The 19,039-nt window shown below is 36.4% G+C and overlaps 2 protein-coding genes across 2 annotated transcripts; one reads left to right on the top strand and one right to left on the bottom strand.

Moving 5' to 3' along the window:
* The first annotated feature begins 4,032 nt into the window (after positions 1 to 4,032).
* LOC128237574 (uncharacterized) lies at positions 4,033 to 9,079 on the top strand. Its single transcript, XM_052953167.1, has 5 exons — positions 4,033 to 4,047; positions 5,811 to 5,950; positions 6,152 to 6,252; positions 8,501 to 8,767; positions 8,973 to 9,079. The coding sequence occupies exons 1-5, from the start codon at positions 4,033 to 4,035 to the stop codon at positions 8,996 to 8,998; spliced, it is 549 nt and encodes a 182-aa protein (XP_052809127.1). The 3' UTR covers positions 8,999 to 9,079.
* Positions 9,080 to 15,687: 6,608 nt separating this feature from the next.
* LOC128239099 (uncharacterized) lies at positions 15,688 to 18,577 on the bottom strand. The gene is made up of 2 exons (XM_052955564.1): positions 18,442 to 18,577; positions 15,688 to 16,508 (listed from the first exon to the last, which is right to left on the bottom strand). The coding sequence occupies exon 2, from the start codon at positions 16,488 to 16,490 to the stop codon at positions 15,960 to 15,962; it is 531 nt and encodes a 176-aa protein (XP_052811524.1). The 5' UTR covers positions 16,491 to 16,508; positions 18,442 to 18,577; the 3' UTR covers positions 15,688 to 15,959.
* Between the last annotated feature and the right edge of the window lie 462 nt (positions 18,578 to 19,039).

A 19,039-nucleotide genomic window follows, 5' to 3' on the forward strand; every position in this document is an offset into this window, starting at 1 on the left:
TTTCACGACTCAAATCAAACTAGGAACTTTCGTTTCTGTGGGAGCGAAAGGGGTATGCCATAAAGTGATACCCCCTCTAACTTTGAATCCTGGATCCGCCCCTGAAATTAACATATTTTTGTTTATTTGGTAGATACAATGTTCTTGATTTGATTATGCCTGTTGGCAAAGTAGCTGGTAGTACTGGAGTTTATGGCATCAAGGAGCTCCTCACTAGTATAGTAACAGCCTAGCAGTGCGGGGCACCTGACTATGGTGGCTGACATTGTGGCTGATGTTGGGGACAGGGGAACATCTGGCTCGACTACCCTAAAAATGGTTGTAATAGTTCAGAATGCAACGCCGTAATTCTGAATTATAACAGCCATTATTTTTTACATGCATAAACTTTCACTGTAGACATCGTTTGTTGTCCAAAAATTTGCTACTGAACCCGTTTCTTGAAAGGAGTTCAACCCACAAATGAGCTACATAAGGTTCTCTGATAGCTCCATAGACCGTTATGTTAAATTTCGAAGCCTGGTGCACGTGACCCCATATATTACTGGTACTGGAAATGTAATTGCTAATTAATAATTTGTAAAATAAATGAAAAAAAGGTACAGAATATATTTAAAAATATACATTTGCGCTTTCTTTGGATTGAAATCGGACGTAAACTGACATATATTTTATTCTTTGTTATAAAAGTTTCGGTTCCAGTTTTACTCTCTTTTTATACACAAAACCCTTGCAAATGTTGCAAAAGTATATTGGACGTGCAGGCGAACCGTAGCTGAATGACAAACACGACAACTAATTAGTATTTGTTTGTGTAATGTTTTAACAGAGAGTTTTGTTTTATTCCGTCCTAACATAAAACGTCTAATCTAGGGCATGGATATATAGCAGGGTAACTGCGGACTGGGTTCGTATTGGTGGGTGCTTGGAAATAATTTTAGAACACGGTACACGGCTAGAACATCAATACCATCTTACAGTTGGGTCGTTTTACGCCAGCCTTGTCGCCTGCTGCCTGTCGAAGTGAATAAGTTACTTGTTTCTCTTCGATGTGCTTTTCCATAAATGATGACCTCAACCTGACGGCATTTCTTTTATTTTGAAGAATAGACTGGTATTGACAATCGGGTACCCGGGTTTAAAATTCTACTCATCCATGTCCTAGTCTAATCGCTTTAAACTTATTTTGAATTCTACCACCAAGAGATATTTTCGGAGACAAGATTACTCCAATGACCAAACTTCAGGGAATGATACTAGTTAGTCCATTTAAATAGACGCCATTAAGCCTTTTTTTATAACGGAATTCCGTTAGGGCCATCGCCTGTGAATGTGTTGATATGATAGTTCGATGATGAAAACGCGACATCACAAAAGTACAATAACGAAATCGCGACAGTACGATGATGATAACGCGACAGTATGATAAAAAAATCGCGATATTACGACAGTACTATAATGCGATATAATATCGTGTTTTCACCATCGTACTGTCGCGTTTTCACCATCGTTATATCGTGATATCACGTTTCCGTATTCGTAGTTTCGTACAGTATGAAGAGAATACCGCGACATACGATAAAAAATAGTGCGAAGGAACAATGATGATAACGCGACAGTACGATAATGATAACGCAATATTACGATGATGATAACGCGACAGCACGATACTACGACAACACAAACGCGATATTATACGATAGTCCGATGGTGAAAACGCGACATTGAAAACACCATGTACATGGTTTTATCATTATCGTTGTTTCGTGATTTTGCGTTTTTATCATCGTACTATCTAGTAGCATGTTATTATTTAATGTTCTAACCTGAATAATAGTGTTCTTCTTTGTGACTTTAACTCCAGAAGTGATTGTTTAGTGGTCTAGTATGCATTGGGGGTGTTATATCATCAGCGCGGGTTATATATTTGATAGTGAAACTGCTGCTTTTATTAACATAATTAACTTAAGAGTATTAGACTTTTCCCTTGGTTGGCATTCTAAAGATGTATTTATATACGTACACTTATGGTTTTAGGCGTACATAAACGTGTAAATCTTTTGACCAGCATTCTTTTTTTCAAATGTGCGCTGTGGCTCTGATGCTAATATTTGTAAACTTACATGTTAAAATAAAAGTTAAGTTGACCATGCAATTTTATCTTTGGAACTATTTTCCTTTTTTCTGTACGCACATTTGATCCATTAATGGATGCACATTGTGCATTTGAGTTATGCATGCAGATTGGGTCGGAAATTGATGCACATGATATCTCAATCATTGCCATTGTTCAATGCAGATGGCAATACTTGTCAGAGGCATTCATGGCATTCTTACAAAATGAACAATCTAAACACAAATTTAAGTAAATTTAAAAAAAATGTAGAAGACACTTCAATAAAAAAAATCAATCTATAAGAGACTATAGAATAAATGTTGTGAAAAACTAAGATCAACTGATACTTGACATTTTTGTTTATATAATGAAGTGGACGGAAGGATGTTATAAATAAGGTGTCAAAGAAAGCTTTCTATGAGCATTATATAGCAAGCACAATAAGGATGATCATTGGGACAATGATGACTCTGATACTGTTGATACTGTTGATATCTGTTCTGTGAACAATTTTAACAATTCGCTTTACTTGCTAATAACAGAGTCTGCCGGAAATTGAGTGCAATACTGAAACTTAAGAATAATAAAGCTTGCTCTAATGTATTGAACGCCAAATCTACATAAACTCAAATATTTGAAGAGCTCTTTAAATAATAAGAGTATGGTCAACATTGTTCCAGATTATATTTTTGTATGTTTCTATCTCAAAACATAAATAACAAGAAGTCAAATATGTTCCGGGTTTTTCAAGTCAGAAGGGAAAACGTCAACTTTTTGCTTTAATACCTTGGTTTACCACGTTTATGCATTTAACGGCCACTACATGCAGCTACATTTCAATATCAGTAAAATTTACTTGCAGGTTCTAAGCAGAATATATAATTTTCTAAGTTTGAACATATATGAATTAGCAGAAAATTATTTTCCGTTTGAATGTAGCGTAATATCCGCTAGGTGGCGGATTATAGAAGGTTTCGTGCACGAGGAACTAGTTGTAACTGAGCTTCAGCTTCTGGTAGTCGACGTGTTTACTTCAATAATTTTCTTTTAAATAAGAAATTTTGTGTTGAAAGTTACAAATTGATCGGTAGAAATGCGTGTTTGTTATGAATATAAGTTATTAAATATGAATGAGAGGCGAGCGAAAGCGAAAAGCAAAAACTGATATAAATGTATATTTCTAATCAAATATATTATACATGGTTATGTAAATAAATGTTTATTTAATTTTCAAAGTAGGTTCTCAGTTATAAATGAAGTGGTTTAGATCGTATAACATGAAACTCTGTCTCAATATTAAAAAATGGCGATAAAATTCAGTGCTTCGCTATTTCGAGTTTCATTGCCACAGCAATTTAAACATGGATATATTGTAGACATCATTCCTTTAGAAACGTGCATGCTATTCGAAGGCAAAACAGAACAAATATTGTATTTGTGCAATATTAATCTAACTTAATATCACAATAAGCATTTTAAGTCTAGTAAGAGTAATTCATCATTAGAGTTTGATGTTTTAAATATTGGGCCAGATCTAAATTTGAACCACTTAAAGCCCATGATAAAATTGTTGTGACTTTGACATGAATGGAAAAAGGAAAATGTTAATGTCACAGAGAACATTTAATAAAACGTTGACAAGTATGGATTGAATCGTGGGACAATATAATTGAAACAGTTTTAAACAGATCTGCAAATGTGTTACCAGTTTTAAGAGAGCGAGAAAAATCGGGCCCTTATCAAATCGGCCTACTACCAAATCGGCCGTGAGACATTTCGGCCCCATAAAAATATTTACTCATTTCGGCTCTGCATATATGCATTCCTGCATTGACTGGAGACATTTTGGCCCCTTAATTTAATTTTAGTTTTTGAATATAATAAAAACAGGAAAAATGTCCAAATTTTATTTTACTATGGGTTATGATAAGGTTTGTAATTCAACACAACACACCTATATTCATGACAATATTTATAAAATATCAGAAGAAACTAAAGGTCATATATTAAATATATATATATATATATATATATATATATATATATATATATATATATATATATACATAAACACCATGCAATTACATAATACAGCATAATTATTCTAATTCTCGTGTCTTTGGTCCGGTATGGTGTCTTTGGAGGAAAAAAGGACATTGACTTAAGTAGGGCCTTTTTGGTATTTCATTCCAAACGTGCAAACTGTAATATTGAAATCCTTAAGATAATTGATTCTAGGCAACATATTGCAAATAATGTCCTTTTTTAAACTAATCTAAGGGTATAGTATTCATCATTTGAAAATGTTAAAATATCTGACATGTATGTTGGTACCATATCATGTATGGTTTTATATACAAGTACGGCAGTATGATAGTTACATCTATCTGTTATTTTTAACCATTTTAACTCGTGCAACAGTCCACAAGATGAAGATCGTTTTGGTCTTTTTAGTATTATTCTTGCCACTCATCTTTGTAGAATATTTTTTTATTTACATTTGAACCATTGCCTTTGCCCCAAATATAACAACAGTAATCAAATAACGGAAGTATATAGAGTTTAGAGTTTATTTCAGAATACAATAGGCAATACGCCCATGCGTACACAATCAATAAAATACGTTAATGTTTATAACATAGTCAATGGTCACTCAATCTTCCAATCATACAGTTACAAATTGGTTTAACAATCACAGTTCCATAGAACAACATAAACACAGCGAAAGGATTAATAAATATTATCCGTAGTAACTGTAGTAGGCATTTCTCAACTCGAAAGCTTTGAATACAAACATAGATAATTATCGATTTACATTAGTATTTTGAGAGGTGAATAATTCTATAAATTTAAGCATTTTAGGTCTTGCATAATAATATTTATCTATGTAAGCTTTTCTTATATCAGTATACAATTTACATTCAAGAACAAAATGATATTCATCTTCCAGTGAATCACATAAATGACATTTTCTTTCCGAATAAGGTATAGCAGCTGGTTTATGCCATCTACCAGCCTCTACCTGTAATCTGTGTGCAGACATCCTTATATATGAGTTATAGAATACATATTTCATCTCATCGGTTAGATAATATATTCTTTTTAATAGTGAAACTTTTGAATTTACTATTTTACAGACAAATTCTGTCTGTGATCTGTCCGTGAATGCCACTTGAGATTATTATCAATTTAAATACCAAGTAGTACTTTTTTGGCATATACATTTTCTAATGAAGTTCTGTTTGTTATAAGATGCAAGTCGGATGCTCGTTTCGTTTTAAATGATGTTCCAATGACCATGCAATGAAAATATTCGCAATTGCCGGAAGGCTGTTCATTGAACGACATTTTACTATAAACCGGGAATGAAGAGTATACTTTGTGTTATAACACTGGTGTTATCTCTAACCAGTGGACGACATCGTCAACAATACGGTTGTGCACGTGTAGTGCCCGCTCTCTGTAGACCGGAAGTAGCGCCGTACGGATGCCATCCGGTACCGCGTGAAAAAGGACGTCATCGATTTGAAAACGTTCGGAAACACTGTGAGTCGGCTTTACCTTCGTGGTTTATGTTCATATTATTTATATTGAGGATTTGAAAATCCTTGTTTCCTTCAATTCTGCTTTTGCATATACTTGTGAAATGTCATTGGAGTATTAAACGGAAACGGAACACATCTGACTGCTGCAGATAAATGGGAAGGTGAATTCAGTCATCTGGAGGATAGACGGTATTGGCTTCCTTCAGGAGAGAATCCTGCCGACGTTCGCGGCCAGGAGCGGCTACGAGATCACGGAGCAAAACACCACCAGAATTGGTTTCAAATTCAGGTCCCTGAAGCATAGTGTATTTTTCTCAAGAAATAATATTTTCCAAGCTTGCGATTCTGCAAGTAATTATATTGTAAGATTCGTAAGTACGTTAAAAACATATAACTATATCATATGACGGTTAATTTTGTCTTTGAAAAACGTTGTTCATTTTATTTATAACTCGTCATAATCTATTTACTGTTCCAACATTTGGTTTAGACCAGACAGTGTACCGAATTCGCCGTGCGTCTTGGTCCAGGCAACGAACGACATACCGGACGGGACACTGGCCAGCAGCGACCGCGCTATTATGGACTTCGGTACGATGTTTATAGAGTAAAGTACAACTACGCAACCGTATATTTAGGTAGGAATGATGCCTTAAGATTCAATTAGGAATTAAGAGTTAGATCTCTGGGTCGGTATGGAGTCTTTAGATTAAAGTACGACTACACCCTCATAGGGTTTGCCTCAGAGTTAAGTATGCTTATTATACTCTCGTGTCTTTGGTCCGGTACGGTTTCTTCGGAGGACATAGACTTTCATAAAATTGGGCCCGTTTTATGTCCTAAGAGTAAAATAGGATATAGAAGTTCATAAATTCGTATTCAGAGTAAATCAAGACTTGCACTTTGGGCGTTTTTTATACCAAACTTGTTTCAGTTTTGATTTCAAGGGTTTCCGTGGTTTGGGACCTGTCCGGGAAGTATTGATTGAAGTAGCAAATGCATGGTTTTGTGTAGTTTCAACAACATGGTGGAGCTTCTGCATGTAGCCATTATTTCTGAATTTCTTCAAAACAATGATACCGCGGATGGTCGTTTGCCTGTTTTATGAACAAACAAACCGAACAGAACAGACAGTTTATTTGACTTATACAAGAGTACATCGTCGTAATACATATAGTTACATATATAAACATGTCAAAGTGAACTAGTTTTCGGATGGAACGATCCGACAACTGCCTCCAGAGGAAGTTTGGGTTTTTGATAACCACACCTAGTTTTTATATAGTATATTTGAACTGTGCTGTTTGTGGAGTTTTGTGCTGTAGTTTAATGTTTCTGGTTTGTGATTGTTTGCTTTTGTGTTCTTTGTCTTCGGCGTTGACCCTGTGCCATTAAACGGGGTTTACTCTTTCGATTATTATCTTTTTTCTGTAATTTTTCATATCAAATTTGTAAAACAAACAAAACGATTAAACTGGTTTTTATTTTTATACTCTAACTCCCAAATAAGATATACCACAATAAATACAATTGTTTAATTTACCGATAAGGATGAATGAACTTCAAAAACAATGGTTCGTTTGAAGTATGCCGTGTTAAATTTGAAAGAAAGGTTCAGACTGTATTTCTACATTACGAGACGATAGGTAATCACTGGATATAATTTAGGACCCACCAGTCATTCAATATGTACGTTTTCAGCTATCAAATGCACGGTTAAAACTTGTTATAAGTAATGAATATTTTCCATAAATGCATATACATGTATTAATTATTTGGTAAGTAGTTAAAGGTTTATTACTCAAATTTTATGCTTATACACATGTGTTTAAATTGATTTTAAATTCGAGTATCCTTTAAAACAACTACACACCAAAACGCCTTTTGGGTACATCAAAGGCTAGCTAACTAAACAATTTCCAATTGCCTGACGACTTGTCACATATCATATATACAAATGAGGAGACACGTCCTAGGAAATACACCTAGAAAAATCGCAGAGTAGATGTAAATATATGTATGTTTATACATTTTTGATCAACCGGTTTGATCAAATATTAATCATTATTTCAAGTAAATAATTGTTTTGGGTTTACCTATTCTCATAATTAGTATATGCCTACGCTTATAAGGAAACATGTTTTGATAACTTTGCATATAGACTAAATATCAAAATGTAATAAAACAGCTGTCATATATTTGATGATATTTTCGTCAATGCCGGTCATATGCTGTTGACCGAGTTTTAGTAGGCCACAGGTTTGGTCGAGATTTTAATTAAGGTGGATCGATTTTGGATTTTTTTGTGGTTGAAATGCATTTTTGCCCTTTATTATCTTCATTTTTTGACACATTGATTGACACCTTACTGCATCAGCATGCTGGCATGATGTGAATACATTGTGCATGGCATATACGTCCCGGATACTGCGCTTTTTGCGCTTTCTGCTATTAAATTCACGGTAACAATCGACTAATTAGTTATTAATAGTTTCCACAAATGCATTATTTAGTAAGTAGTTAAAAGTTTATTAGTCAAAATTGATGCTTGTTATACATGTGTATGTATTGTTTTTGAATAAGAGTGTCACTTTAAGCACTTGAAGTACATGAAAACATTACATTCAGCATTTCTTACGAGAATCTTGATTTTTAAGAGTCCTTAATGTGTCTTTTTCAAGCTGTTCAACATACAATCCATTTAGCTCAATGGCGAACTAGTTTGATTATCAAAGTTCTATATCATTTAGACAATTAAGATTTATACTTAGTAATCCATAGCAGGTATATTCAGAATAAGGTCGAACGGGTATATTATATAAACTTATTTCACCCGCAGACATTCTGCTGGACCCCCCTCTCGGCCTCTCCCCCTTCCGCCTCTGGATCGTGTCCGACTTCCCGGACCAATACATCTTTGAGTTCGGCTGTCGGAACAGAACAAACATCATCGATGGTGTATGTTATGATCGCTGGTTCCTGGACATCATCTTCACCGAGGGGAAATCCGACAACCCACCCATGCATAAAATAGTCAAAGAAATGGGACAAAAGTTTGGACTCAAATTTGACGACCCGAGGAACACATTCATGTCAATAGGATATGGTATACTAGTATACGCCGGTCTTATGTTATATATTTGCCTAAAAATCTCGAATTAAATATTAATTGTTATTTCAAAACTAACAGTATGTTTACAATGGTTGCATTTTGAACAATTTAGTGGCGTCACTCAACATTTTGGCCACAATTACCTTTTCTGTGGATAAACATGTAATATACTAATGTAAATATTATCTTTGCTTTTCAGAATGCCCTGGGGACATATTGTCGTAGTGAGGCCATTTCGTCTAGATTACACCTGAAATGTTTGAAATAGTAAAATCTGGACTTTGTGTTGCCCTCTACCGTTTTTTTTTTCAAGCAGAAATTAAAAAAAAATATATGTATTGTCATTTGTCCATATAATCACCATTTTTGTATGATTACACATTAACCAGCCACCTATTATCAACAATTGCGAGTTGGCCAATGCCGATAATATACTTAAAATATATCCAAGGGCTACTCTACATAGACTGCAAACATTAAATAATGTTGATTAATTTCATTAAAAAATGGATAAATTTCATATAAGTAACATAAGAAAACAACAAGCCCAGCTACCATTTCACACCACTACCTGACCATGTTTGTTCGTCATAACAGACCACTTTACCAATTGGTCATTGGCCAAGAAAGGCAACCACAACGTGTCCTTTCGTCCATTACTTTGTACATTATGGCCTCCAGTTCAAAGCTGACTAGTGACCGTGGACATGCTTGTCTCGAGTGATCGCGGACATGTTTGTCTCGAGTGATCGCGGACATGACTGTTGTTTCGAGCTATCGTGGGCATGCTTGTCTCGAGTGTTCATGGACAGAACTGTTTGTCTCGAGTGATCGCGGACATGGCTGTTGTTTCGAGTGATCGTGGGCATGCTTGTCTCGAGTGTTCATGGACAGAACTGTTTGTCTCGAGTGATCGCGGACATGGCTGTTGTTTCGAGTGATCGTGTGTATGTTTGTCTCGAGTGTTCATGGACAGAACAATTTATCTCGAGGGATCGCGGACAGAAAAGTTTATCTCGAGGGATCGCGGACTGAACTGTTTATCTCGAGGGATCGCGGACAGAACAGTTTATCTCAAAGGATCGCGGACTGAACTGTTTATCTCGAGGGATCGCGGACTGAACTGTTTATCTCGAGAAATCGCGGACAGAATAGTTTATCTCGAGGCATCGCGGACAGAACTGTTTATCTCGAGGGATCTCGGACTGAACTGTTTATCTCGAGGGATCGCGGACAGAACAGTTTATCTCGAGGGATCGCGGACTGAACAGTTTATCTCGAGTGATCGCGGATAGAACAGTTTATCTCGAGGTATCGCGGACTGAACTGTTTATCTCGAGGGATCGCGGACTGAACAGTTTATCTCGAGGGATCGCGGACTGAACTGTTTATCTTGAGGTATCGCGGACTGAACAGTTTATCTCGAGGGATCGCGGACTGAACAGTTCAACTCGAGTGATCGCGGACTGAACTGTTTATCTCGAGTGATCGCGGACTGAACTGTTTATCTCGAGGGATCGCGGACTGAACTGTTCATATCGAGGGATCGCGGGAAAAAACAGTTTATCTCGAGTGATCGCGGACTGAACTGTTCGTCTCGAGTGATTGCAGACAGAACTGTTTGTCTCGAGTGTTCATGGACAAAACTGTTTTTCTCCCAGTTTCATACATTAGAGTATATTCTTCAGTCTGTATTTTTCCATCAAGGCTTACTTGTTAATCGAGTGTCAGTAGTAAGGAGGATGTTTCTAATTCTCAGTTTATTAGTTTACATAGATCGAGTGTGCTGAATGCAAGAAGAATAGTTTCATAAAGTATATTTCAGTCAGTCATTTTTTCCACCTAAGGCTTACTTGTGAAACTAGCTTGAACAAATCTAATTTATTTAGTTAAGATATAACACGAGTAAATTTAAAGATTTAGTAATTTTCCTTATTTTTCCTAAGGCTTTTTGTATCGGAGTTACGGATATTTGTTAATTGATGTGAAGATCATGTAACTATATATCCACAACATAATTGAATAGAGTCAGTACAAACGTACTTAAACTATATTATAACCTACATGTACAGGCAATGAAATGGCCTATCGGGCCTCAATAAGTATTACGATTAATATTGAATATTTGCATTTTTATAACTTGGCCATACAGGCATAACGATATCATTTAATAGTGTATTTAATAGCCTGCTGAAAACACCTAAATCTAATTCAGCTAGTCTAAGAATATATTATATAAATCTTAATGACTCGCTTTGCTCGACTCAAATTTAGAGATTTTACGTTATAAGTTCTTACTATAACTTAGTCTCCGCTAATGTGATCGTCTGGCTGAAGATCAAAATTTCATTAAGCATATTATTACCAGCCGGTATTATTACCGGCACCGTTCCATTTAAGAACGAAAACAACAACCAAAATTCCATTTAGGAACTAAAACAACAGCCTGATTTATTTTTAGCTATACATTGGTTCTATAAGGTGAGTTAGAGCTGGTGGTGCGTTCTGGCTTGTGTAGAGGCATTCAGTAGGGATTTCCATTTCAACACTAAGAAAGATAGCATCCAAACAATAAGTCGGCGCCGGGCTGCGCCCGGTCTACCAACTTTATCAATAAGGAAACCAAAACACACACACACAACAATAGTATGTCTTATTTGCTTACATCTTCAGGGCATTTTTACAACTGAAAAAAATAATTTTTAATTAATACATAACAATTTGCAATATGTGATGTTCTTGACTTCTGCACATAGTTGCTGTATATACTTTTCTCCCTCCTCAGATAAGTAGATCCAATAATTTAACCATGCTAGATATTCTTATCTTGTCCACGGGCGAAGATAAAATGCCCGTATGGAACTCCTTTTTTAATGGTCACAACATTGTAATTACCTCCCTTGTTGAAGACTGTCGTCAGTAGCATCAAGGAAATCTTGTCTTATGGTAATATTTAGAACGCTAATTAATTATTTCTCGCTTCAAATGTCACCATAAAACAGTTTTCAAGCACCATTCAAGAAATAATGCTTCATTCTCCTTAGAACTATTTAAAAAGACCGATTTGACTATTAACATTAACTGGATCATTGCGCGCATATTCACGATAACCACGTGCTATCGCATATCCATACGCAATTATTTTCACTAAGCACAAAAGAGTTCCAGCAAAAAAATACATTTTTACTTAATTTTGTTTAACTGAGGTGGGAGAAAAGGCATCTACCATAGCCGCTCGTGTAAGATAGGTTCATCCCGACCCTCGCGCAGGGTGTTTTGCGGAAACTCGGTAAACCTCGTTTCCGCAAAACACCCTACGCTCGGTTCGGAATGAACCTATCTTACACTCTCGGCCATGGGAGATACTTATAATCCGATGGATATACATATCATAGGATTATTTCTGGTGAGTTGGTTAATTTCAGTGCCGTAGCTACACTGAGAGCTGCCTCGGTGTTTTTGTGGGGCATATAACAATTTCTATAGCTGTAAAATTAACTCTTTTCGACTTTCTTCATTTGCCTCAATGTACACAAACCATTGACAAAAGGTACTTTAGAATGCAGGAAATCGCTTCTTGCCAAAAGAATTTCTGGCATGCCGCCGGACCCCCATAGACTGTTCTGCCTCGGTGTTTTTTTTAAGTCTGGCTACGGCACTGAATTTTGTATCTGAAAACACTTCATCCCGCACGTACACTCTTGAATCTGGAAACTTGAACCTATAAAACCTATTGTCCAATGAGGCTGTGCTTTTATCCCCGACAAAGGTTATTGTGTGCTCGAATTACACCATATCGAACACAGTCAACACATCATGAAACGTGACGACCTTGACCGGACTGCGCCATGGCAAACAGCTTGCAAACATGCTGACAACAAATACATGAGGCCTAAAATGTTTTTTCGGTTTCATTTTACTAAAAATAGGGTAGGTAGGTCGCTAAAAATAGGGTAGGTAGGTCGGAATATTTTATTATTAGCCAATTGATTTCTTTGTATTTTTTCTGTTGCCAGAAACTATTAGTTAAAAGGTCTAGAACATCGATACATTCAGTATTAGAATCACTGAAATTTGTTAAAAGCCGATATCACTTCTTTTCAACTTAGTATTGATTAAAATCAAACAAATTAAAAAAAACTCAAGGCAATATAAACGTCTAGGAACGTGGCCAAAAAATAGGGAAGGTCGAGAAATCGTAAACTAACTTGTTTTTACGTCTGACTTAACTCATTTTTCAATGTCTTTGTTTTTGAAAGATCTTTATACTGGTAAATTGATTCAAATTTCATTGATATGCATGTACACTTGTATTTTACTGTAGAACAATTAGAAAACAATATAATTATTGTTCAGTTAGATTATGGCCATTTTGGAACCGGCTGCGCGTTATTACGGCACGCGCGTGCATGATGTGGGGTTCACGGCCGGGTCAAGTCGGGCAGCCGCGAGGTCACATCCAGGTCACACTGCACACAATGGTGGAAATTCAGCTGGCCTTGTCGCAGAATTTGTTGATGATATCGTCTTTTAAATTAAGTGACATCCAACGTTTTAAATGTTTCTGGTCTGGCCCTCAAGGACAATGTTTATAAAGCTTTGCATGAAACACTAACTTTGTAGCTGGGACTTTCTCATACATTGACACCGATTGCAAAGATTGCAGAACATTTTTAGCATGAACAAGCGACATGTCGGATCGAGCCCTCGACCCATGACCTAGCTGCCACTAGTCACGGAGACGGTTTGGTCAAATCCACAATGTTCTGAATATACAAGTAACAAGAGCACCGTCAGCGAAAGCAAACGCTGGTCTGATTTTTTTTTAATTTTAAAATACATGTATAACTCGAAAAAAAAAACATCAGCAAGAGTTACAGGCCAGACTACACATGTGTACATTTTTATTAGTGATACGTATACCAAGTTGAAAGAAATTATCTTGAACAGATATTAACTTATTATTAATTTTCTTTTTACTTTACCAACTTTCGAGGGGCATTATTCGACAATTATTAAAAACAGAGTAATGTGCCTTGCTACGCATGTCCATTTTGTCACTAGTAATATGTGTGCAATGTAAATATCTTAAATTGTTACTACGATATGACCAAGAGAGAGGCATAACTCGACAAATGATAATGACATGCGTATGGGTCTCGCTACACATGTGCATATTGTCACTAATAGTATGGGTGCAATGTACATGTCTTGAATTGTTACTATGATATGACCAAGAGAGAGGCATAACTCGACAAATGATAACGGCATACGTATGGGTCTCGCTACACATGTGCATATTGTCACTAATAGTATGGGTGCAATGTACATGTCTTGAATTGTTACTATGATATGACCAAGAGAGAGGCATAACTCGACAAATGATAACGGCATACGTATGGGTCTCGCTACACATGTGCATATTGTCACTAATAGTATGGGTGCAATGTACATGTCTTGAATTGTTACTATGATATGACCAAGAAAGAGGCATAACTCGACAAATGATAATGACATGCGTATGGGTCTCGCTACACATGTGCATATTGTCACTAATAGTATGGGTGCAATGTACATGTCTTGAATTGTTACTATGATATGACAAGAGAGAGGCATAACTCGACAAATGATAACGGCATGCACCTCGCTATACATGTGCATATAGACACTAGTAATATGTGACAGACATTTCATAGTAATGACAAAGGTTTCGACAAGTGTTTGAACTACGACGACGAAGCCGACGACGACACCAAGGCTGTCAAAATACCCACAATGTTATCGTCAAAAAACAGCAAAAACAGGCGAGCTAAAAAGGTGGATTTTAAATGTTTAATATTGGTTTAATAGTTTATGCATTTCCTCATAGACATAAGAATGGTGCTGATCACTAGATGCCATCAATTGTATTGATTCTTTGAGAAAAGAAATCACATTGAAATTAAAACTACGAACCGTCGACAACGGGGAGACAGTTGGTGCATGGAAGAAGAGGTTATAACTCATCCGGTATTAGACACATAGTGTGACGACGGAGAAGGAGATGCTAGGAGCAGAAAGTATGTATCATCATCCGCAACCACGGTATTTTTATCATTACCTTTCCGTGGGAAAATTATCTGACAATTAGCAGGTGATACAACTCTTTTTTCAATGAAATTGCATGTTACCATTGAATACTCTTCAAAGGCAAGTGGTCTAAGCGAGTGTTTTATAATTTGTAGCTATCTGGCCGACCATTTCGCTTGAAGAAGACTTTTTTCTTCGAGAACACATTAGTATAATTGTATGTGCATAATTATTTCCGCATTTGGTCCATGCAGTACATATGAAACTGACTCTAATAATTCATGATAACGAGATTTTCTTCGCCAATTTGCCCAATGTACACAACAAAACAGAACGCAATGATGTATCGGGAGAGTCCGACGGTGCAAGTTTATATAATTTTATATAATTTTAAATGATCACCAATAGTTTTTTTACGACTTGTTCGTGGCAGCCTCTCTTTACATATAAAAATAACAACAACGCCGCGGAAAGAACGCAAACGCTCGTCTGATGTTTTTTTAGTCGAAAAGGGGCAAAGCTCATCAGTTATTAAGATATGCGTATTTTTTTCTAGCAACATGTGTAGCAAGTTTATATTAGAATAGATAATATCAATTATGGCTAACGTTAGATTTGCACATCAACTACGATGCCTATGGCTAGTATTATAGCTAGCTATATATGGCTAGTAATATTAAAATGTATGCTTTCTCTAAAACAATTGGCCGTTTAAGATATGGACATTAGTGCAAAGACTTGTGCTTCCCTGACATTCGTACCAAATTTAATAAAAATAAATATTGCGATATGCATACTCACACATAAAAATATCATATTGTGAGAACATTCAGAGTCACTAACTATAAGTTTTATAAAACATTTAATATATCTCAACAAAAGACCACACTTTCGTGTAACAATCGTGACAACTTCGGAGAGCGATTAACATGTTGCAATAACTTGTTTCACAATATTTTTTTTTAATTCTGCTGTTGGTGTTTACTGTTCCTTTAACATCACATGTTATGCTCGTAGCTGTATAACCTGTGCCAACTTTTATTGTTGTTGTCGTCCCATCAGACTCTTTATATACTAGTTCTTTTACCCCGTAGACACTAACATGGGAATATCTTCATTAACTATTCTTTTTCGCTTCTTCGGCTTCAGCCTTCTGCTTGGCCGCGAGTTTACCATTATATATGGCGGCACCTAACAAGCCGGCCGTCATCCCCATCAGGCCGCCGAACCAGACCCCTCCTCCGGTGGCCGCCCCTATGGCGGCGCCACCCAAGGTGGTCACTGTGCAAGCCTGGTCCACACGCACCTGTCCGCGATTGTGTCGAAGCCGGTAACAGCGGTCCCATACTTTATACTCCTCATCTTTCCTGATTGTAAGATACGTTGCTAAAATCCCCCCAGGTACACCCAGAAGCACGCCAACCCGTCCACATTTCGCCATTTTCATTCTGAGGCAAGCAGTATTACGCGTTTCCTTCTTCCGTGCTGCTGCAAGGGGCCCGACAATCCACGTGCCAATAATGCCGTAAAACTGCATGGACTTGATGATTACATGCGTTGTAAGCTCCATCGTTGGGTAGGGGACTTTCTGCATCTCCTCGTCCGTCAGCGACCCCCCGCCCATGTTTCGCAGCCACTCGGCACTCATTGTGCTTCAGATAGCGGCCTGTAAATGTTTGGAATTAGGAAGGTAAGTCACAACATGAAGAATATATCTATAAGCCATAATATCACTGCAATATATCATTATTTACATACAACGCTAAAGTAGCCCCATACACTCCTTTCATCGACATAAAGCAGTAGACCCTTAACTCACTCTGTTTCGACGGTCAGCAACACTAGGGTGACTCGCAGACGACAAACGGTAACGGTTAAATTTATCGTGTGGCAATTACTAAATTTGACATTAGTTTAAACATTTTGGATCCCAGGTGATCGTCACATAGCTTGGTCACTGAAATATGGCCATTCAGTCGTTTGATAATTTTTTTTAAGTATTTAAATAATTATGGCCATTCAGCCCATTAATATCGTTTAAAAATTAACAAAAATAATTAAAATTAATAAAATGACATTTCATTAAATTTCTATGAGTATAACTTGAAAAAATATCATTATATATGTCTATTTTTTATATACATAATAAATAAATGATTGCTGACAAATGATCAGATTGCAGATTTTCATTTTCCGTTCGAAAATTAATGTTTTATGGCTTAAACCGTTACTAACGGTTTAAGAAAGCTGCATCATTTTTTTAACTTAAATATAAAAAATGTGCGATCTATATTTTTGTCAGCAGTCTTATATAACTGGTTTCCATAGATTTTCGCAAAACTTGAGTCGAAGGAAAAGAAAAAAAGTTGACAAAACGTCCAATCTGTGAGAGTGCAGCTTTTTAACGCTTACAATGTACTAGTAAATGATACGTGGATGACGAAGTGCGCAGAATTAACCTGTACACACGTACAAGGTCAGAGACCACTAAATATTTTTCCTATATGCTAGTATTCTATAGTCAATTGATCAATTATGTAAGATAACATTGCTTATAACATTGCTTTCTAGAGCTTCACGAACCCCAAACGCCATATATGGGGAGAAAGCTCCACATGTGTACTAAACAAATAATAAACATACAAAGTAAGATTGGTTTAACGTAAGCACTGTGTATTCGGTAAAAAGACCATATCCGGTGTACGAGGACAAACAGTTCACATTTGCAGAGTGTTTTTTTCGACAGAAAATGGGGCCGAGTTTCAGCACCATTCTCAATCCCAAACAGTAAACTTGTTTTCAAAAAAATATTTACAAATCTTCACAAGTCAACAAGTAAAGATATGTTTAAATGAAGTCTTATTCCATTCGAAATATCTTCAAACTCAGGATCTTAATGGGCGCTTTGCTCGTTTGAAATACACTATGATTCATTCACAATTTTAGGCAATTCGTCGCTACTTTCACAATTCCAAGGGCCAAATTATGAAGGGTGAATGAACACTGGTGTATCAATCCTGCACGTGTGTATGAGGCCGCCCATTGCATAAACGCTCAATGCGTCAGTTCTTGATTTGTGAAGTTGAAGTTGCACATGATTCGAAATTTACTTGGTTGTATTTGGGCGGAGCAAATGCCACGATTATTTAATGCAACAAAATCTTGAAAAGCCAATTAATTTGCATACAGAGGCATTAAATGTGGAGGTAAGTTTGTAATATGATCTTAATTCTAACCATCTGTCAATTTTTAATGTTTATATCTCAACCAGCAAAATTGTGCTAGCCGGTCTAAATCTATAATGAGTCATGAACAACTTTTGTCATTATAGAAAATGACCTTCTTCATTGAGCAACTTAATTATATGTTTAAATATTCGAAATGTGTCACGATCTGAAAGACTAAAACCCGTTCCTGATTTTACCAACTGTCGACACAGTTTGTCATTAATTCAATAGAAAATGTAAAGACGTGTAATTTTAAAGACGTGTACTCGTTTAGTCATATTACAACTAAGGTTAATGAACTTTTTATCTACAGCATGTACATGCATTTTCAAAAAAATGTATTACATGTAAAACAACTAGGTTGGTACTCACAATAAGATCCCCTATAGCGTTGTAGTAAATGATGCTTCTATATATATATATCCTAATGCACTGATCATTAATGTTCGTACTTAACCTGGATACGGGCAAAAAATAAGAGATACCAGGTCATCAAGGCTGAACGATATCTCTCGCTTTCTCCTTAGATTTTAACACGGCCTGTAAACGCCAGCTCCACCACTTTACGGTGGTGCAAAGAAAAAGAGCTGTCGACACTTCCGTGGTGGAGCTGTGCCCTATGTATGCATGGACAAACGTGAGTATGATTTATATTTTATTTGATAAGTTCATTTAACGGACATATTTCGAAAATCGGAGAATGTGGTACCGTGTAAGAACACTTCTACTGTAGGCTGGTTACTTTTTCGTTTCAATATTGTGCAAACTGTGGTGCCAGGAGCTTTTCTCCCGAATCAGACTTGTGCATATTTTGAGATCTGATTGCATAGCAAGTACATTTCGGTGCTTACACACCCCGTAAGAACATTCTCACGCATGTAAACATAACTGTTATGTATAGTACCTATGCAGGAACACAACAAAACTAATAAGCACTTCTTAAAAAGGAAAAATGCACATATTTATAAAA

Source organism: Mya arenaria, chromosome 6, assembly GCF_026914265.1.
Source record: "Mya arenaria isolate MELC-2E11 chromosome 6, ASM2691426v1".
NCBI classification, from domain to species: Eukaryota; Metazoa; Mollusca; class Bivalvia; order Myida; family Myidae; genus Mya; species Mya arenaria.